Genomic DNA, 20,855 nt, shown 5'->3' with positions numbered 1-20,855 from the left:
TTGGACAGTGCCATCTTATCATGACCTGATGGCCCGCTGAAACACCCAACCGTTACGCAGTAAGGGCCCCATGCTTCCCGACCACTTTTTCCGGCTTCCAAGGTCACATGACTGCGCGCAAGTAGGCGTCGATTTTCAAGCTTGGCCTTGGGTGCCCGATTGTATAGACGCCATCTCGAAGCCCGATTTCAACGACAACCGACCACAATGAATACGACATCACGGCCCCGGCTTGGCCAATGGTCAAGTATAGTGCGCACATGTCTGCGGCAAGTGCACACAGGTCGAGGGAAGGGCTCCCAGGGCCCGGAAGGCCACGGAGAAAAGATCTGGGTTTTTCGACACCGGAGATCCGACCAAATAATCTACTCTTTTGACGAGAGGTTGGACGTATGCCATTCAATCCAGCATTTCCATTCCTACAAAGGAGCCTATCAATTCATAGATACTGACAGTTTCGGCGCAGGGGTTCCACGCACTGAAGCAGCTGCCCTTCAACGGCAAAAAGACAAAGCCAGCAAAGCTGCGGAAGGACTACTGGTCGCCCATGGCTTTGATTCAATTCCCCGAGGGCCAGGGGGCTGTCGGGCGTTCCGTCTACCAAAAGCTACGCGAATTGAAGCACCTGCACGAGGTGTCCTGGACTGACGAGTTTCGATACAAGTCGCCCCAGGAGTTTACCGCCGCAGACAAGAAGAAAATTGCACAGGAAAAGGCCTCGGGGAATGGTTACAAGCCTGTGCGAAGCAAGGCCGAAAGGGGTACTGCGCTGAATGCGCAAAAGACGAATTCAATTGCTGACATGGCGGCGGTTTTGGCTGGTCATGGAAACGGAAACGAAATTGCTGTTGCGAGCACGGCTACGGACGGTCATCCTGATCCGATTCAGGTTTCTATTAGGTGGGCGAATGATCAGGATAAGGAGTACGCAGATGCATGGTCTAAGAATGTTAATCATGCGCTATTTGACGAACCAGCCTACACTTCTGGGAAGGAGGCGGAGTCTACGGCCTAGAGAGGTCTACGTCTACACTACGGGTTAAAGCAGAATCTAAGACGTCCATGTGCGGGAGAAAGTAGTGCCCAACTTTCGTTGAGACAAGGGAAAAGAAAATATAGTCGTCAGAGCGACCTGAAATGAACAAAGAGCCAGTGTCTAGGCTCGGGACGGTGTCCGACTCCAACAGCCCTACGCTGCTGGAATCTAATTGTACGAACAGATAGAGGCTACTGGCCATCCATGTACCATATGTAAAATCAAGCTCTGCCAGGGCATATACCAGAAACAACTTGCATCCTGGTGTTTTCATGACTCTTTCGTTTCCTTCCTTTGAGCCTTACATCCAGCTGGCGCTTATACTTTGATGCAATACTGTTTGAGGTACTCATAGAAGGGAATATTAGCATCAACAGTCTCGCGGATGATCTTCTGGGCCTCCTTGCCGTATTTGGCTTCCCAGTCTTGGTTTTCGGCCTCAACAGTGAGTGTTTTCTAAGCATAGTTAGCCTAATGGACCAAATATCATTCCCTGGTCCCTTTTTTGTGTTACATCATAACGTACCTGGGCGTGGGTTCTGCCCTTGAGTTCCCTGTTACTGAGGGCATCATCATGAAAGCCATTCCACTTCGCAAACAGCTTCTTAGCATGCTCCTGATCAGCATCGTTCCACTTCAGCATGCTCGGGTCAAACGCGAGACCCGTTCTCTCGCAGTACTTGCGGATCATGACTTCAGGGTTATCAAGCAGGTCGTCCGCATCAACAACTGTCAACCGGTCCTTGTCAACGAGACCCCTTTCGATGGCCCAGTCTAAAAATTTGACAAGCTCCTCGTATCCCATCTCGCTGGGCAAGAAGTAATCAAAACCACTGACTTCTCTCAGCGGCGGGATACAGCATCGCCAGTAGGAGGGAACAGAGCGACGGGGATGTCGAATGAGAAATGTGAAGTGAAACTGTTTGAGCATATCAAAAGGAATAACGGTTGGGTTATTTGGTTCTTCGCCGCCGCCGAGAGACGCTGCGATTTGGGCCTTCTCACCGGGGGCGGGGAAGAGATAGTAGGCCATGTCCTTGATGAAGACGCGTTTGCCCTGGATGACAATGGTAAGTATCAATCCCAGGAAATTGTGTTCGAAGATCGGTTGCGTAACGGCAAGTCTAAATTCGCTTATTTCGAAATCATCAAAGGCCCAACCAACAACAATCTTGTCAAATCTTGCAATATGCGAGATTCATACAGATAAGGAAAATCATCTTCCCTGGTTGGGACTAGGCCATTGATGCAAGTTCGGACTGAGGTGAGCAGATATAGAAATGCACTACTACGTTCCGTTCCTGCACGTAACACAAAGTATGGGCTTGTTGTACATCCAAGGCTGGAATTGCAGACCCAGATCAACCCGATCGGAAACGGAACTCCTGAGAAGTCTCCACCTCACTTGAGGTATTAACTCGTAATAACTCTCTGGGGATGGCATCATGGCCAGACCAAGCATTGCGCGAGTGGTAGAGCGTGCTTGTTCTTTACATTGAGGCTCCGCCACCAACGACAATAAAATCAGAAACACCGGCGGAAGAACACAGATTTGCATATGAGAGAAAGCGAACCTGTCTTGCCACCTCGTCAAATCCTTCTAGTACGCTCTTGAACGTGGCATCCGATACACCACTTTCTTCGCGGCGAGCAGGGTCGTCCTTGAAGCGCTCACTGACGCATTCTGGGCCGAAGTAGTATGCGTCTCCAAATGGTTCATGCTGGCTAGCCAGTTCGTCTCTACGGGTCATGAAGACCTAGAATCATGTTAGTAAAAAAGTGCGACAATGCGGAGGGGAATTTTTCATCTTGGCACTCTCGGCCGTCGACAGGAGCTGTCTGAAGCGCACAGCTTCGATTACCTACACGTTCAAAAGCCGTGGAGCAGGCTCGCGGGTGCGTAATGGTGAAAATTGGTCGAGGTGCCATACTGCGTTTTGTAGGTTGGTGTCGTCTTTGAAAATACTGAGTGTGAATACAACACGGTGCAAAAGAGGAAGCGAGGGAGGAATTTCTTTGGGGTGCAGTGTCGGGGGATGCTAAGTTCTTAAGAGAACGGCCGTGACCAACTTTGGGCAAGACGAGCTGAACTGGGTTCGCAAAGTTGGTACCGGGCCGTCGCTGCAAACTTTGCGCACTGCCAAAGTATCAAAACGTCGTGACGCAAAGAAGTTCATCAAATACTGGATCTTCAAGCCACATCCATGTGTTGGAGGAGGGGCGTGTTAACGTCAATGGCTAAAAACGATGAACCGATCCAGCGAGGCTCCATGCAAGGCCGCCCCATCTGGGAGGTCGAGGCTCTGGGAGGGAGGGGCGCGTCGGCTCGTCAGTGGTTCGGCAGACACATTGGCGGACAGCCCTGAAGCACTTATCAGGCACTTGGTACAGAAGTCCTTGGGGTTGAGCCGAATCTTGACCCTTTTGCGTTGTCGTATTGATTACGAAATGGGTGTTCAAATCGCCTGGGGCCACGCGGTGCCTGTCGATTGGTCCTTCCCATCTATTCTAGATCAAGTGCACCTGCCATCTTCCAGTATCACCCGAAAAAATATGGCACCTGCTCATCTACGCATGTACATACAACTGCATGTCTAGGCTCCACACGTGTCGATACGCAAGGTTTCCCGCCCGCTGACGGGAAGGAACACCCCGACGTATTCCGCAACCTTGCTTAAAAAATGCGCACGCACCCGGCCTGCTGCTGCGTTGTGCATGAACAACCAGACGCTTGGGAGAGGCCAGATATAATATGCCATTACAAGCTGGTCTGACGGTGTTGCTCCTGTTGTAAATGCATATCTCTCAAATCTCCGAACGCATCAAGTATGCAAATTCTGCCCATCCCATGTGGAGCAGGATCCAGTCTGCGATCACCGCTTCCCCACATCGTCTGGCCCTAGTAGTAGTCGCAAGGTTTCGGAAGTCGGAGGGGCTGTACTGACATCTCGCACAATGGCCGACGACCCGATCCATCCGCTCGATCGTGAAGACGACCGGAATAGATCGGTTTGGCGTAGCGCCCGGGAGTTTACTTCCGCAGGTAGCGGAGATTTGGGATACCTAGGGTGCATCATTCCCACTTGGCACTGACTCTAGACTTTGGCAACATCAAAATCACGAGCGTTAGGACTTGGGTGGTCAACGACATGGTGAAGAGCATCAAATTCACTTTTCGAGTCTATCGTAGCGGCGTGTCCACGTACCGTCGCGTCTCTATGCGTCTATGCGTCTATCCCTCCGCCCATAGCAAGTCCTAAGCCCCGAGGGTAACAAATACGTAGTGTATCAACTCCAAATAGATCCAAATGTCCTTGTAATGTTTACCACCCAGAATGAATTCCCATGCCGCCCCTGAACGTCTCCAGAACCCTGTGAGTATATATAGACCAATCACATGCAACTCCAGGACGCATTGTGCCCTCCCAAAACGTCCCTGTCTTTGTCCAGATGCTCCACTAATGCCAAGCTTAGTTGCTTTCTCCAAACCTTGTTAACCTCACTCCAGAAATACGCCAAGCCAAATCAAGGCTATCCGAGCTGTCAGTCGCAAAGCCGTTCTTTTTTTATCAGCTTGTTTGTCAACATTCTGAATGACTTTGGTCCTGTTATGCGTTAGTTGTCGCCTCGTCCTCAGGATTTCGGTTATCCTTGCAGGACGGCGCTAACACCGCCTTCATATACCTTTTGCGTTCGGATTAAACTTGTCCCAGCCCCTGAGTTCATACAAGCATCCGTCAAGTATGTTGAGCTTCTCCCTCAATCTCGACCGCTCTAGCTTTGTCGCAGGGTCTTCTTCAGCAAGATGCTGTATTTCTGTGTCGCTCATCTTATAAATATCTCGGGGTTCAAAAAGACTTCGTAGTTTTTGAATCAGGCAACATTCTACTCCTAGGGTGCTGATGTCGTCAATAAACTTCTTCAGTGATACCTAAACAATTGTCAATCGTGAAGTTTGTCAAAATCCAATACGTAAAGACACCTACATTGTAGTAGGCTTGCAGGTAATCCACAGCCAAGGAACTACCATACAACTTCATATTCACGTCTTCCTCAGCTGTGAAGATCTCCAAGATGGCTTGTCGGGTCACCGTCAGTCTTTGGGCTCCATACATCTCAATAGGATATGCCTTGGTAAGCCTAGCCTCTACCTTGCGACGACGTCTTTCGGCCTGCGCTTTTTGAACATTCTCCGTGAGCGCTTCATTGTATGTAATTGGATGTATTTTCTGATACGGTTTAAGCAAACTCTGGAAAGATGCTTCCAGCTCTTGGCTCAGGACTTGAATGGCTGGTCTAATGAACCGTCCCAGTTTTGCGGCCGTGGACTCAACTGTGACATGGGCGATGATTTCGTGAGCGACGCGTTTGACTGACTCTAAAACTTTCTTGAAAAGAATTTCGGTAATATCCTCCCATGGCTTGCACTGTTCAAAAAACAGGTCACCCACAATGAGTGGATTAAAGGTTCCAGGCAGCTCACAGCCACGGTTTCGATTCATGAGTTCCCCGACTTCCTCGACATAGGCTGATCTAAGCACTTTGTTCCCGCTCAAAGTCATGCCTTCGTCGTCTGACTCGTCGTCAGAGTCGACTATATGTCTAGTGCAGCCGAATTCGTTCATGTTATCTTTGAAATCGATCAATAAACCTTGAACAACAGCTCGAAGTCGTTTCTGGTAACCTTCCTCAGACTTTGAGCTACCGAAAAATGGATCGTTATAAAATCCATCGACTGCTGCTTTCATCAGATCAGAAAATGCCTGGCTAATATGAACAAGATATTGGCGTTGTTCGAATATGTTCTCTCGTGCCGATCCGAGTCTCATGAGCCGACTTTTGCATTTCCTGATGCCAGTCTCGACATCCTTGACCAAGTTTGGCAGTTGAAGAAGTATTTCGTCTTTGAGAAGATGGCTTAGACGCGGCTTTAGTGCTTTGACGCCAACAATAGATGGATCAAGCGCTGCCCAAGGGCCTTTGGAAAAGAATTCTCTCTCCGCATCGTCGCGCTCCTGTGAAGTTGCCTTGTTCAACGTCATCTTGTAATCACGGTTCTTCAAAACATGCCAGCCCAGTTTAAATCGCACATCTTCGTTTTGGGCGAGACGAATATACGCCGCTTCACTCTCTGAGCCTTCGTCTAATGTATCCGGTTTAGTAATGAGGCCAACAGTGCGACGTCCCTCCGGATCCAACCTTCGAGCAAGTCGAGTAACCTGCTGCAACGCAATGTCACTCTTGGCAGAAACAACCGCAAGAATAATGCTTCTTGGTTGTTCCATATATCGAAGCGCAATGTTAGTCACAGTTTCGGAGTCTTCGTCGGATTGCACGCTGTTGCCGGCCTGAAAAAGCCCTGGAAGGTCGACCATTGTTAAATGAGGCTGGCTGGGCCCAGAAATCTCAACTCGCAAGATATCATTTCGGAAAGCTTTAGAGGTTGGGGTTATGCCCATAACCAACTTGGCTTGTTCAACCACATGTGACAACTCCAGACTGCCTTGTTCCACCACCGGGCGGAATCGTTTCAGTTTTTCTTGCTCGGGCATCGGTCGACATGCTGCTGGGAGAATTGATATCTTCACACCGACACTTGAAGATCGCCTAAGGATAAGCTCAGTGGCAAACCGAGTGCACAGGTTGTCCTTGGTAGGAAAAGACATGCCAGAAATGGCTTCCAGGACTGAGCTCTTCCCTGCAGATTGATCCCCTGTAACAACGATCTCAGGAAGCGCGACATACTGATTGATGCCTTTTGAACGAAGCTTATCAATCAAATCTAGAAGGTCCCTGTGCTCCCTAGACTCTAAATCAACAACAGCCATTTTTGTAAAGATGACAAAGCCAAATAGAGCTGATGCCTGTTGATCTTGATAGCGAAGAAATGACAGTTCCCCAGAGGAATGTGCACCAACCGGGGAAGTTGGTGAGGCGTTTGTGACGACCAAAAAGGAAGCAAGGAGAGATGTGAGATGAAGAGGAGTGGAGGGAAACAAAAGTCAGAGTGATCGAAGAAGATTGCTTTATACTGGCCTCCCTTGGTTTGCCAGTTGTCTACACATGCCAACGGTTCTCGCCAGCTGCTGTGCTGCAAGTCAATGGCGGGCTGCCGAGAGCTGCCAGGAACCTGCAGAAACATATCATCAGGCGAATCTGCCTCGTAAGCATACCCACCTCCGTACTTTGCATTATGATTCCATTTTTTTTTGTGTTGTTGTAGTTGTTGTTGTTCAAGCCTATCACCAATCTACCTGTATCTCTCCCAGCTCCCGAGCCATCGCCAGCTCTGGGCAACTTGGCCAATCCTCTCCAGTGCCCCCCTCACCCGACCATCAGGATCGTCATACTTGTGTCCTTCAAACTCGACGAAAAAAATATACTGGAAGGGTGCCAACAGACTTGGCCGGCTGTTGATACTTGTCAAGTTGAGATTAAATTCCCGAAAGCAGCCAAGAACATCGGCTAGGGCACCAGGAGAAGTATGCGGAACAGTAAAAGAGACAAGTGATTTGCTTCCCGACTTGGCAATCGACAGCTTTTGCAGATCCCAGTCATCCGGCACTGAGGGATTCGTGCCAATGACAAGAAACCTAGTGGTGTTGTCCTCCCGATCTTCAATGTTTTTACCCAACAGGTCGAGACCGTACAGACTCAAAGCCAGGTGGTTGGATATGGCAGCCCACGTGCCAGTTTCATCTTGACTGACAATCTCAGCGGCTTTGCTGGTGGAGCTAACATCGATGATCTCCACGCCCTTGAGATAAGTGGAAATGAAGGCATTGCATTGTCCGAATGCTTGAGGGTGCGAGTAAAGCCGCTTGATATGGCTGAGACTGGTGAGGGGCTTCGACTTTGGCTTCGGTGGACTGGGATGCGTAGCAGTGGGCGTGCAAGTTCCAGAAGCTTCGTGGGTTTCATCTAGCTTGTCGTTGGGGCTCTTGCGGCCAAGCAGGCAGTGATGGACATCGACAAAGATTTCGCCGTCGACAGTGATGTCCTTGTATCGGCCATTCCGGTCGGCCAGGTTATCCAGGGTGAAGACCACGGATCCGTTGGTCGAGTTCTCGAAGGGCACTACGCCAGCAGTGACCCGACGATCCTGGACTTCATCAAAGACATCTATAGGGGTGGTTCAGAACAACTTGCATCACATCGCCGGGGGGGGAGAGGATCAATGACGAGTCAGTCTATTGACACTCGGGCATTAAAACTTACCGTCTATGGTATTCACAGGTCTCAAGTCCCATTTGTCCTCTGGGAAAACCTGCCGAACCGCCTGTAGGAAAAAAGCAGTCAGCAAAACGTCGATCTTCCGTTGAGCCCTGGGCCCGGAAACCTACCTGGTGCGAGTAAGAGGCCACGGGGCCCAGAAAACTGACCACGGGCTTGTTGTGGGATGCCATGGTACGACGTGGTCGATGGATGGACCTTGACAGCAAAGGTTCCCACGACTGATGTTTGAGACGAGACGAAACCCAGGATCTTATGGCATAAGCTCAAATGAAACACATATGACAGGAAGTCCCGGTAGAAGGTTGGAACGGCAAAGGTGCCCGTCAATCGACGTCAATCGAAGTCAATCGAGCTTTCCAAGACTACACACGTCTTGAGTCACACTTTATGCCCACGTCGATGCCGTTCTCTGTGGAGGATGATGGATGATGCCAGCCGTCAAGTGGGCCTTGCGTGGACGGTACTAAGTTAGCAACAGGGCGGGCGAAGCCGGCGAACGAACCGTTAGAGAGGTACCGCCTGGACGGTGTAGGGCGTAAGCGGGGGACGACACCAACACAAAATGTGGAGCCGATGGTCATGACCTCGGAGCATGTTCGGATGGGAGCGGTTTGGAGTGGTATTTGACAGGTTGTATCACAGCATGGATGGCATTCACTGCAACGATGCTGACATCAGAGGGCCTTATTCTCCTGCGCTGGTTTGCGGATGAGCAAACGGTTTTGTTCCGACGACTGAGCCCCTCAAGTCCCCTTTGGGCGCTGAATTTAATCAGACGGGTAGCATTCTCGGTGTCGGCTGCAACGCTGCCACGATGCCCATCTCTGACATGCGCGCGAGTTGCCAGGGGAGACCAAACCTCATTCAATGCTCCATTTGTGCTCCTGCCACTCTCTTCTCTCACAGCCCGTCTTCGGAAGCCATACTCTGATGACTGAAATGAAAGGAGCCATGTGCCAACGCGCCAGTTGTCTCGATATACCCTACACCACTCACGATTTCGTTGCCCCATCGGCTGCTTCATGTGGTTGCAACAATATAGACATGGTGGAGCGGGAATGACTCGGGAGCAGCCTTGTTCAACGTCCAAATTCGGACCATGAGAGGCCCAATTTCGGAACATGGCAAATGGAAAGGCGCAAAAGGCATAGGAACCACCAAGCAGGCTGGTAGAGAACCGGAGAAACATGGGCATTTGACACACAATGACGTAATGGGCCACTGCAACTACTGCCCTGCCACGAAATATTGCCTCATCACACCAGCCGTGCGCGTTTCAGATACTGGAATCAACAGCAACAACGACGAGGGAAAAAAAAAAGAAAAAGGCCAAAAGCCATGGCCGCTGCAAAAGGACAACCGCCGGGCGGGATTGACCGTCGGCGTAAATGTTGACGTTGCTCGGCTGCCCTGAGTGGGAGATCTTGAAACACGGCGCCAAGCAGCTCGCGAACTGTGCGGCACATTCATGGTACTAGCTCGCCGGGTGGCCAGGGCCGTTCTCGGAAAAGTTTGATTTCCAGGGCGTCTTGCCGGAACTGCCACCGATGCAGATGCAGATGTTCACGGGTGGTTAGGAAACAAAGTTTTAACGTGTTTGACGAGGGAAAATATCGACGCCCTCCCCTCACGAGGGCAGTGTGTCTGTGTGTGCATGCGAGACGCCGGCGCTGACTGTTTAGGCAGCCGGGAAACAAAACATTAGGAAAAAGGCCCAGAACGGTCTTCGTACACGGGTCCAAGAAAAAATTACATGCCCAGGTTGGAATTTGGAAGGACTGCCGTTTCCAAATAGGCGGTTTTGGCGAGGGTAGTATAAGTAAGTTATGTGGAGTGCAGTGAGAGGCGAAAGGTATTTGACTAAATCGGGCATCTCTGGCCATCGTGTTCCATGCTGCAATATACCACAGTATATCAGTCTGTACATACATACTTCCTTGATGGACAAATATATTCCGTCGCAAACTGTGATTTGAGAAGAGAAGCGATAACCGCCACTCACGTCACGCCCACCATAACTAGACCAGGGTAAGTTCCGAAAAAAAAAAAGGAAAAAAAATAAAATATTGCGGCTCAAGCATAAAGTTGTCTCGTGAATGGAGACTTTGCCCAGACAGAGGCTATTCTAACCATCCGAATATCTTCAGTTTCAGGCAATAAAAGTTTACTTTTAAAGTTCAATGGGACGTAACAGACGAGTATGGCCTGAGGCGGCGACGGGGTGTTCTCGATGGTGTTTGGATCACGACTCCATCTCAACTAGGCCAAAGAGTGAGTGAACAAAGAGTAGATAGTAGTCGATATGTACATACAGTCACGGAAACTAGTTGCTGTTACTTTACCGTGCCAAACTTCCTCCCACCAGCAACCAACCAGTCCGAACTGTCACCCGTGACCGCCTCAGCCTCGGTCAGCCTGCCCACATGAGCCCGATGCCGAAACGCTGCTGGTTTCATGTTATCCGAGCTAGCAGCCAATCATGCGCAGAGCTGCCCCTGATCGGGCTCGCGGAGCGGGGCAGGCGCTTTTTAAGCGGGGACAGGGGTCTTGACACTACATAATAGTGGGGCGCTTCCAACGTGGTGGTCCTTTTTGCCATGTGCAGAAGGCAGCTTCGCGAAAGTTTGAGCAAGAATCCTCTCAGTCGACAGACACACACGGGTGAGGGGCAAAGGGGAGGGGAAAAAATGAAAACAGTCAAGAATGGTGTCACATTGCGAACGACTGGTTGCCAATGACTTGCTGAGTTTCCTGGGTATCCTGCAGGCGTCAGAAAGGAGGGGGAAGAGGGCCATGTCAGCAATCAAAGCGACAGGACCAAGTGGCTGTGCCTCTGGACAAAGAAACAGAACTTGAGGCGTCTCGTGTCTGTGTGTGCTTGAGGGCGTGGTGATGCCGCATGACATTGACTGTTTATTTCGCAAGACCAGAGTATGTATGTATGTATGTACAACAGACCGCCCATACGAGTGTGGCATGGCATGGCATCTGTGACCATTACCGGGGGAACTGCCACGAGAAGGCTGGCGATGCGAACGGCTGTTGTTTATTCTTAGAACAGCCATACCCCGGTCTTCTTGAAGCAGGGCCATGGCCACAGGCTAGCCTCGTGCACTTTAAGCATTACGGAGCGCCTTCGTATTGTATCTTCATCTGAAATTGCTCTCTCGCGAGCCAGATACGGCAGTCAGCCCAAGCAAGGGTCCTCCCGGCACAACCACGTCACTGCGGCTTCTGTTTTTTGCCTTGGCATTGTATCCTGAGCAGCCAAAAGCGGAGAGCTTGCTCGAATCCGGGGTTGGTAAAGGCAAAATGAAGTCTGTTGAATGCACGAGCGTCACGAGCACCCAAGCAGCCAAGCAAGACGTTTGGACGTTGCATGAACCATGGGCGGTGGTATTGTCAAAATTTAAGTTGGCAGTCTTTTTTTCTTCTCATGAAACTGGCCTAATCGAGGCTTGCGCATCCCCAAGGCCGGATGGGAGTTCAATTTGGTGGTGGAGGATCAAGTGACCAGCCCAGGTTGATATTGCTGTTCATGCGTCATGCGCCCTTCTCTGGGCGATGGCATATGTATTGCAATGACAGGCTGGCAAAGAACAACGGGTCCGCACCGTAATATATGTATCAGTGATTCCATAACGGCGGTACTCCGTACATCAGGATTGATGTTGCGCATTGCAACCATGGTGATGAGCATTGTGCATGGCTCGGATGCGACAACAGGATGTCTGGGCCAAAGGGCTGCGCGGAGAGCCGAGGTGGTTGTATTGAGCTGGAGACGCCTGATACCTGTCATGGCGTTGCCTGTCAGATTTTGCATTCTATGTGCACAGGGAGTTTTTCACCGACATTTGCTGGTGACCTGTAACGAGATGCGTGGGTTGAAGCATGTATGTAGCCGAAAGCCACGATGAGATCTCAGCCGAGTTGCCGTGGACATTTTTAGCTTGCAGCCACGCACGAACGAGTCTGGCTGTCCACCGTCTTCCGACACGCCACAAAGATTCATCTAACCGGAGAGGGAAAAAATCTTGTTTGTACATGTATGCGTGTTTTTGGGCAAGAGATGATGATGATAAGGTGATTCCAGGTCTGGAGTCTTGCCGTGGTGCCCGTTCGCGCTGGCGAGTTTCAACTTTGCCGCCAGCCCACGGCGATGGCTTCAATGTTCCATGTCTGAGCTGCCGCCACTGATACATCTGCGACAGGGGTTGTGGAGGCCCAGGCAGGGCAGGCAGGGCAGCTTGAGCGGTGAAATTGCAGGGATGGAGAGCTTCAGGGCCGGACCTGGTGTCTCGTGGTTGTCGGCCGCCCCCAAGGAGCCGTCGAGGACTGGCCAGACTTCGCGCAGCACATGCACTCAGACGCCTATCGGCCTCCACCCCGTCGGGGGGCTCGGGCGCGGCCCTGCAATCGAATTGCTCGACACCGGGACCCTTTCTGCTGGAACAGACCCCTGTCGCATGGTGTTTTGCATCATGTTTGCTGCTCTGCACTCTTGGCCATCTGAGCATCGTGGCTGCATGAGCCGGAGCGCTGAGTGGACCAGGCTTGCCAGGCTAGCAGACTCTCAGGCTCCTCAGGCTCCTCAGGCGCCTCAGGCGCTCCAGTCACTCCAGTCACTCCAGGTCGGGCGATCAGTTGATGTCAGCGCTGCACTTGCCGTCACAAACACCAACATTGAAAAGTGACATGGACATGGACAAAGAGGGCAACGCTGGCGACAGAAGACTGGAGCCCCCCCGGTCGGCCGTCGCCCACCCCCGTTTTCCCGCCTCCAGCAGCACCGTCCTTTCAAATACAATATTATTCAGCTAGAGCCCCCCTCCCACTCGCCCTCATCTAGACTAGACTGCCCAGGTCAACCGCTCCGTCCTCGAGTGCTGACGACCGCCTCCTGAAGTCGGTTATATATCGCCAGGCACCTTCAAGTCGTCGACTTGTCGTGCTGGGAAGACATCTGCTGTTGTGCGCACTGTTTCCGAGTCTCTGCCGGCACAGAAGCTTGGGCAGACGCAACAACGGACCAGTCGACTCGACGTGGAGTTACCCGCCGCCGTCTTTGAGGCCATCATCCCCACGAACGTGAACGTGAACGTCGCCGTCGCCGCTCGACGGGCCGCACAACCATCGACACGCACTCGGAACACATCTAGTATTTTACCACCGCCCGCCCGCCCTGCTGCTCCTTAATTTACGCATTAATAATTACATCATGGCGATGCTCTCGTCAAAATCGCCTTTCCCGGCCGCCCTCAGCACCTCGAATCTTGCTCCCGGCTCCAACCTGCAATCTGCCTTGCCCACCTCGAGAAGACTGCCCGCCATGTCGAGTAGCGCCCAGAACTACGCCAGCCCAACCGAGTCTGAGTTCTCCGAGACCGACGGTGCTGATTCCGTGAAGCACTGGGACGAGGACCACGTGTGCGAATATCTCCGAAGCGTCAAGTGCGGGGACTACGAGAAGATTTTCCGCAAGAATCACATCAATGGAGAGAATCTTTTGGAAATGGACAAGGAAGTGTTGAAGGAGATGGGAATTGACAAGGTCGGCGATCGAGTCCGCCTCTTCCTGTGCATCAAGAAGCTGCGCACCAAGACATATGCGAACCAGAAGAAGCGCAATAGGGTGAGTTGAAAGTGAAGGAAACAAGCAAACGCCTGCCGCGGCTTTGCCAGCTGGCTGACAATCCCCTCTTCTTTTTTCTTTCTTTACAGGACTCGTTCTCCGGTCTCGATGCCTACGCTTCTTTCCCTTCCACCAGCATTGCTGCCCAGACCTCGTCGTTGCCTCGCTCCTCCGCTCCCTCATCTATCAACCGACGATACTCGCGGCAGATTGATGTGCCCGCTCCCTTGGAAACTGGTGAGTTGACAAAGCATGACTGACGGATGACGCTCTCTATGAGCCAACAAGCCCACCGACTGACTGCAAACCACCCATAGCTCGGCATGCTCGATTCCCTGCTGGTGTAGGCTACGTCAGCAGCGTTGGCCAGAGCCAGCCTTCAAGGCCCCAAGCATCGACTTCGGACCTTCCCACTTCCCGCTTGGTACCTACCCACACCAGAAACAATTCCAGCATGGATGGCTCGCTGATGGCTGCGTTGCCCCAGGGCCAAGATGTTATCCGCGTCATTTCTACCGGCGGCGTTACCAAAGTGGTCAAGATTGCTGATTGCAACACTTGCGAAGACGTCATGCGCGTTACCCTTCGAAAGTTTGCCCTCCGCGAAGATCACGAGCGCAACTATTGCTTCTGGGTCCTGACGGGCATTGACCCCGATCCTACTCAGTGTAGACGGCTAGGCGATACCGAGTTGTGGCGCATCATCAAGGACCAGCGCCGACCTGAGCGCAATCGCTTGATTCTACGACGAGTGCCTGCTGGCGAGCCCGGTGAGTCGGAGCTGCAGCGCGCTGCCGCTATTGCCATGGAGGAAGAGCAGCAAAAGCATACCAAGGCTATCGAATCAGTAGACAAGAGAAGCCAGCTCAAGGTCCAGAAACTTCTGGGGGAAAACTGGGACGACCAGTTACAACAGCCTTTATCCCCCGTATTCTTCCAGCACCAAGATCGATCCCTTCCCCACGAGATTCACAGAGATGCGGACAGGACCCCTCTAGCTGACGATGCGCGAGCTGCACAGCGTCGCAAGGATGGCCTTCGTCAGTTTGGTGGACTTCGACCTCCCAGTGAACTCATCGCCTCTGATTTGACCTCGTACTTTCCTGATCACCGCCGGGAGGACATTGACCGGACTGCTCGTCTTTCCATGAGGCGGTCGACCAGGCTGAGCAAGGTCAACAGTCGTCTTAGTGTTGCAAGTAGCATCAGCTTGGCCTCGAGCGTGCAAGATGCCCCTCCGATCCCGACAATTGCCGACTCGTGGCTAAGCGGTGCTGCTCACGTTGCCAAGATCCGAACACGCGACTCCCACGGACGGATCCCCGGCATCTACAATAGAGATTCTTTTGCCTCGTCCACCTTGGACACCCTCCAGGAGGAATCACCCATGGAGCCGGACCGAAAGTCGTATGTATCCTTCACCGAGAGTGGAGACGATACTGCTGTCGATTCCACTGCCGTCAGCGTCACCGACCCTGATGGCAACACTGCCATTACGAGTTATTATGAAGGTGACGGATCTACGGGGTCTGGCTCCTTTAATGAGTCTATTCGGCAGGCTCTTTCAAATGACGGCGATGAACTTGACGAGGAGCTGGAAAGCTTTCTGTCTGGGGACTCGTGGGATGACAATCAGTGGATGAAGGGAGCTCTCATCGGCAAGGGCTCATTTGGATCGGTTTATCTGGCCCTCCATGCCGTGACTGGTGAACTCCTTGCTGTGAAGCAAGTCCAGATGCCTGCCCCGGGAGCAACTGGACAGAGCGAGACTCGTAAGAGGAGCATGATTGAGGCGCTCAACCGCGAGATGAACTTGCTTCGTGACTTGCGCCACCCCAACATTGTGCAGTACCTCGGCTGCAGCTCGTCGTCGGACCATCTTAACATTTTCCTCGAGTACGTCCCAGGCGGCTCCGTTCAGACGATGCTGAATTCATACGGAGCCTTGCCCGAGCCCCTGGTGCGCAGTTTTGTTCGCCAAATCTTGATGGGCTTGTCGTATCTCCACGGCCGAGACATTATTCACCGCGACATCAAGGGCGCGAACATCCTGGTGGACAACAAAGGCACCATCAAGATATCGGATTTCGGCATTTCCAAGAAGCTAGAGCAGTCCAACATCCTGGGCAATGCCAAGAACAATCGACACCGGCCATCGCTGCAGGGATCCGTATTCTGGATGGCGCCCGAGGTTGTCAAGCAGACAGAGTATACGCTCAAGGCTGACATCTGGTCACTCGGCTGCCTTGTTGTAGAAATGATGACGGGCAACCACCCTTTCCCCGACTGCAGTCAGCTGCAGGCCATTTTCAAGATTGGAGGCGGAACAGCGTCCCCGACAATCCCCGAGCACGCTAGCGAGGAGGCCAAGGCATTCCTTCGCCAGACCTTCGAGCTCAATCACGACTTGCGACCCAGTGCTGACGAGCTCATGCTCAGTCCGTTTCTCTCGCACATGACCTAGACGACAATTCCTGGCAGTTTGCCACTTCTCAATTGTCTTATTACTATTTACATTGGCCGACTTGGGCAGGTACCATAGCGCGTGTCTTTTTTTTTTTTTCCTGTCTTCCGTTTGGTTTGATAGAATACAAAAGATCTTGGAGGAACGGCAAAGTGGACGCATGGATTTTGAGATTACAGGAGCATTTTGAAGACGCATGCGACATGTCTGGCAAGGCGTTTTGTGTTTTTTGATACACATAGCTAATGAGGGAAAAGGAAGAAGGGGAGGGGGGTGGGGGGGGTGGTTGGCTCATGATATCAAGAGTTTGTATAATAGGAATAAACAGCGAATGAATCAACGACTCGACCAAGAACTGACTGGGTTCAAGCCGTGTCGTAGTAACTAATGTGCCTAGCCTTATGCTCAATGCCCGGGGAGCCTACTGGGCGTACATACAAACATGTGCATTTCGATTTCGCAATAGTCTGGATTGAATGATGCTCGACGCTGGGTGGTGTGTGAAATGTCGAGTCGTTGCCTTGGCTCGAGTTTATCCACTTTGGGCACTGCACTGCCCTTATGACTTTATGACACGCCGGAACGACTAATTGGTATTTTGTGGCCCATCGGCGCGGCGGCCAGCTGTCTGCTGCCTTGGATGGCTTGCCTAGCGCCTGGCCTGCATGTGCACATGTCTGGTGAGCCTCACTTTGGCCCTTTGGGCTGTCATGATTTAAACTCGGGGCTCGTCAGGCCGCTTCCTTTCCCCCTTCTCCTCGCGCCGCCGTCGTCAAGTCAAACCCAGCAACCGGGGGCCAATATATATACATACTTTACCTACCTAGGTACTTAGGTATGTACAGTACATTGCACTCCGCATCCGGTTGATATTACTACCACCAGCCTTGCTCACCAAATACTAGTCATTAAGGATCAAAGCAATTTCCCTTTTCCCGCAGGACCCCCGTCCGGCTGTCTGCGTACCAGACAACACTGAACAGTCCAGTCCCCACGTCTCGTGTCCGGCGCTTGGCAAGTCGGCAGCCGCCGAGCCTCAAACCTAGGCCCCCCCTGGTGGCGGCATAGCACAACCACCCTGAATTTCACGTCGGCCGAAAAATAAAAAAAACACCACCACCACACGGCGCGGAATGCCGCCCAAACGGGAAGACAGCCAGCTGTCGCAGGACAGCGTGATGACAGTCACCCCCGAAGACCGGCACGAGATACTGTACTTTGCGTACGGGAGCAACCTGTCGACGGCGCAGATGCGGCAGCGCTGCCCGTACTCGACGCCCATAGGGCTGGGACGCCTCGACGGGTGGACGTGGCTCGTCAACGAGAGGGGCTACGCCAACGTCGTGAGGGCGGCGTCGGGCGGCGGCAGCTGCGGCGTGTACGGGCTCTTGTACCTGCTGCCGCCGCAGGACGAGGAGCGGCTCGACGCGTGCGAGGGCGTGCCGTGGGCGTACGAGAAGGTGACGTGCGACGCGCGCTGGGTGAGGGACGCGCAGGGCAGGGTGTTGGACGAGCCCGTCAGGGCGTTGGTGTACGTGGATAAGAGCCGGGTGCGGGAGAGCGTGCCCAGGGACGAGTACGTCGCGAGGATGGAGAGGGGCATCGAGGATGCCGTGGACAATTGGGGCCTGGATAGGGAGTATGCTGATGGCGTCATGAGGAGGTTCTGGAAGTGAAGCTGGGCTGGGCGGAAGGCTACTCAGGATACTGGTATGTGCTACGTGGGAGCATGGGAAGCAGGGTTCGGCACATTGTTGTACTACTGATGAGACGGAAAGGTTGGTTGGGTTTCATGGGACGCGGCATATGTACCTAGGTATGTATGTCGAGTGAAGCCCACAATTTACGAGATACGCACTTTGAGCCTCATCGGATATTGTACGTTGGGGACTAGAAATATAGATTTCATTCCTAGCTGTTAAAAGATGAAAACTTGTATTCCAATTTCCGTGCCTCTTAACGCCAGCTCGCTGTCAACGTCACCAACGCTTCGGCTACCAAATATTCAGATCCGGCCCGAATGCTCGGTCCACCAAAACAAGCACCGTGTATCCAGCAACCGGCTCTCAAGACAAGCCAAAGGCGGCCATGGCCCGTTGCAAGTAGGTCGTCCTTTCTCCAGCGGGGTCGACGCCGACGCACTTCATGTACGTCGCGAAGCCTTCGGTGATATTCTTCTGCAGGCCGGTTCTGGAATCGGGCAGGCACTTGGTGGTGTAGAACCACGCGGCGCTGCCAAAGTTGTACTTGTCGACGGTAACCAGGGACAAGATGTAGTCCAAGGTGGCGTTGGTGGCGTTGTTGACGGTGGTAATGTTGGCAACCTTGCCCTGGAGGCAGGGGATGGACTTGGCATACTCCAAGTTGAACTCGGCCATCTGCATGTTGGCGGTGCCCTGTCCCTTCCGGCCGGGGAACACGTTGTGCTTGAAGGTGAAGTTGCCAGACTCCAAGGCCATGAGGGATACGATGGCGGCTATCTCGTTGGTGTTGTTGATGCGGTAGCGGGCCATGGACTTCTCGATGAAGGGAGCGGCCTGCGCGGGAGTGCGGCAGTCGTCGCTCTTGCCTTCGCACGTTTGGTTGGGCATCATCTTGGTGAGGGTTTCGGCGCTGATTTTGGCAGGCTCCTCGGTGGCCGCGTTGGCCAGGGCCGCCAGGGCCATGATGACGGGAGCCGAGAAACGCATCGTGGGCTGAAGTTTTTCAAGAGTATATTATATAGAGAGAGTGTCGGGTAGGATTTGGGAAGATGGAAGAGCGTAAAAAGAAGAGAAGGAGAGTGAACGGTTCCCGAGAAGGGGTCTGGTGGGATTTCAAGTCCTGTATATATGCAAAGCGAAGCCTACTTGACGATGAGACTGAACAAAAAGCTGCAGTTGTCAGAAAACAAGAAACGGCGCGAAACAAGGACGAGACAGGAGGGCGTGGCGGCGTGAGGGTTCAAACGCGACGACATCAAAGAAGAAGGCAGGCCGTGGCGTATTTGTACAATAAGCAGTCGTCGGCGCTTCCTTGTTGAATACTCGGTACACATGGTGCAGATCCGGCTTTTGGCCGATTGAGCTTCTTGGCGTCCCATTCATGGGTAAGGGGGCGACGAGAGACCACATGCTGGCACATGGGACAGCATTGTGCGCGAGTGAAAAGGCTGTTGAGCGGCGTGGGCTTGTGAACAATGCGACGATGGGTCGGTTCGTGGAAGCTGAGGACCAACCATTGTGGGCGTGGACGAGGTGATGAAACAGGAGAATGGAGGGAAGTGGACATTTGGATGATTTTTTGGAGGCCCATTGACGACTCTTGCGGCGGGGCGACCATGTGATGTGGGGGTTGCACCAGACGGCATTTGACACCAGGCTACATGCGGTCTCGTATATATTAGTTGTAGGGGTAAATACTAGTAGTATGTACAACTTGGTCTGTATAAGTACTTTCTGTTCTCGGCAGAAAGGGCAGGCGGTAGTTGAATACTCGGTACAGTAAGCGCGAATGGGCTTCTACGATGGCAATAGAAGGGTCAAAAGTGACCTGACTTGCTGGGTATATTTTTGGCGCAACGCCTTGTATGTATAATGTCGGGTGTTTGTGCCATGGTAGCTGCATCTGCGGTAGGCGGGTGTCTGGTTTGTTTCGGCGTCTGCGGCGCATGGTGAGTGGTGAGTGGTGAGTGGTGAGCTGTGGGCTGTGAGCAGTGAGCAGTGAATACGGAGTAGTAAGCGGTGAATGGTGAGCAGTAAGCTGTGAGTGAATGGTGAGTGAGTCTTTTTTTGTGTGTGTGTGTGTGTGTGTGTCTCAGCCGTGAAAGCGCTGCTGGGCTGACCAACAGCGCGTGAGCAGCGTGCATCTTGTCGATTGTCACGGAACCAAAGTGACTAGTCTGCTGCAGAGCTTGGCTCGACTTAATGGCGTTTCATTTCAATTAGAGACTGTCTTGGGCTCGCGGGCATGTACTCTGTACAGAGCGTGCATGAATTTGTCGGTGGCTGTGTGTGATTGACGGATGAGTGGACATCCTTCCTTCATCATTTCTTGATTTGACCAGCATCCGTCGCCCAGCGGTCGAGTCCTGCATGAGAAACTCGAAAACAGAGCATTGGCGACGAATGAAGCATATCTTGCATGCACATGTCTCACTTTGAGCGCCCGCGTCCTGTGTGAGAAATACATTTGAAATCAATTGATAAGGCTGTGCCTGCGGGCCCCTAATTTTACACACTTGGTCTGCATAAGAAATGTAAAATTACAGGGTTACCAGTGAACTAGGAATATACACCCACTGTAACCATGTTGTTACGTACTTAGGTACTTGGTACTAATGGAGTAGTTACTCCGTAGTATCTACCTAGGTATGTATTCCCCCCCTAATTTTACAGGCCTTTATTGCCTGTGGATGCCCTGCATCAACTACCTAGGTACTTAGACCAATCGTGAAAGTAAAGTGTGCGCCGAGTCACCATCTTTGTCTTCTTTCATCTGGAAATAGC

At 52.3% G+C, this 20,855-nt stretch overlaps 7 protein-coding genes across 7 annotated transcripts; 3 read left to right on the top strand and 4 right to left on the bottom strand.

The window, feature by feature from the left end:
* Positions 1-207: 207 nt before the first annotated feature.
* On the top strand, positions 208-1,015 carry G6M90_00g087430 (mitochondrial 54S ribosomal protein mL67; the record flags this gene model as incomplete). The annotated part of the gene is made up of 2 exons (XM_014686887.1): positions 208-390; positions 467-1,015. 2 exons carry the CDS (start codon positions 208-210, stop codon positions 1,013-1,015), a joined length of 732 nt encoding a protein of 243 aa, XP_014542373.1.
* A 339-nt stretch (positions 1,016-1,354) lies between these two features.
* On the bottom strand, positions 1,355-2,965 carry G6M90_00g087420 (uncharacterized protein; the record flags this gene model as incomplete). The annotated part of the gene is made up of 4 exons (XM_014686888.2): positions 1,355-1,492; positions 1,563-2,093; positions 2,611-2,793; positions 2,903-2,965. 4 exons carry the CDS (start codon positions 2,963-2,965, stop codon positions 1,355-1,357), a joined length of 915 nt encoding a protein of 304 aa, XP_014542374.2.
* Positions 2,966-4,712: 1,747 nt separating this feature from the next.
* mx_1 (Interferon-induced GTP-binding protein Mx) lies at positions 4,713-6,864 on the bottom strand (the record flags this gene model as incomplete). Its single annotated transcript, XM_014686890.1, has 2 exons — positions 4,713-4,967; positions 5,023-6,864. The coding sequence occupies 2 exons, from the start codon at positions 6,862-6,864 to the stop codon at positions 4,713-4,715; spliced, it is 2,097 nt and encodes a 698-aa protein (XP_014542376.1).
* A 422-nt stretch (positions 6,865-7,286) lies between these two features.
* G6M90_00g087400 (uncharacterized protein) lies at positions 7,287-8,442 on the bottom strand (the record flags this gene model as incomplete). Its single annotated transcript, XM_014686891.1, has 3 exons — positions 7,287-8,158; positions 8,255-8,315; positions 8,380-8,442. 3 exons carry the CDS (start codon positions 8,440-8,442, stop codon positions 7,287-7,289), a joined length of 996 nt encoding a protein of 331 aa, XP_014542377.1.
* A 5,048-nt stretch (positions 8,443-13,490) lies between these two features.
* On the top strand, positions 13,491-16,368 carry STE11 (Serine/threonine-protein kinase STE11; the record flags this gene model as incomplete). The annotated part of the gene is made up of 3 exons (XM_014686893.1): positions 13,491-13,904; positions 13,994-14,141; positions 14,222-16,368. 3 exons carry the CDS (start codon positions 13,491-13,493, stop codon positions 16,366-16,368), a joined length of 2,709 nt encoding a protein of 902 aa, XP_014542379.1.
* Positions 16,369-17,501: 1,133 nt separating this feature from the next.
* G6M90_00g087380 (uncharacterized protein) lies at positions 17,502-18,044 on the top strand (the record flags this gene model as incomplete). The annotated part of the gene is made up of 1 exon (XM_014686894.1): positions 17,502-18,044. One exon carries the CDS (start codon positions 17,502-17,504, stop codon positions 18,042-18,044), a length of 543 nt encoding a protein of 180 aa, XP_014542380.1.
* Positions 18,045-18,434: 390 nt separating this feature from the next.
* Positions 18,435-19,034, bottom strand: G6M90_00g087370 (uncharacterized protein; the record flags this gene model as incomplete). Its single annotated transcript, XM_014686895.1, has 1 exon — positions 18,435-19,034. One exon carries the CDS (start codon positions 19,032-19,034, stop codon positions 18,435-18,437), a length of 600 nt encoding a protein of 199 aa, XP_014542381.1.
* Positions 19,035-20,855: the final 1,821 nt, after the last annotated feature.

This window comes from Metarhizium brunneum, chromosome 5 (genome assembly GCF_013426205.1).
Source record: "Metarhizium brunneum chromosome 5, complete sequence".
NCBI classification, from domain to species: Eukaryota; Fungi; Ascomycota; class Sordariomycetes; order Hypocreales; family Clavicipitaceae; genus Metarhizium; species Metarhizium brunneum.
This window is presented reverse-complemented; position numbering and strand designations above follow the sequence as displayed.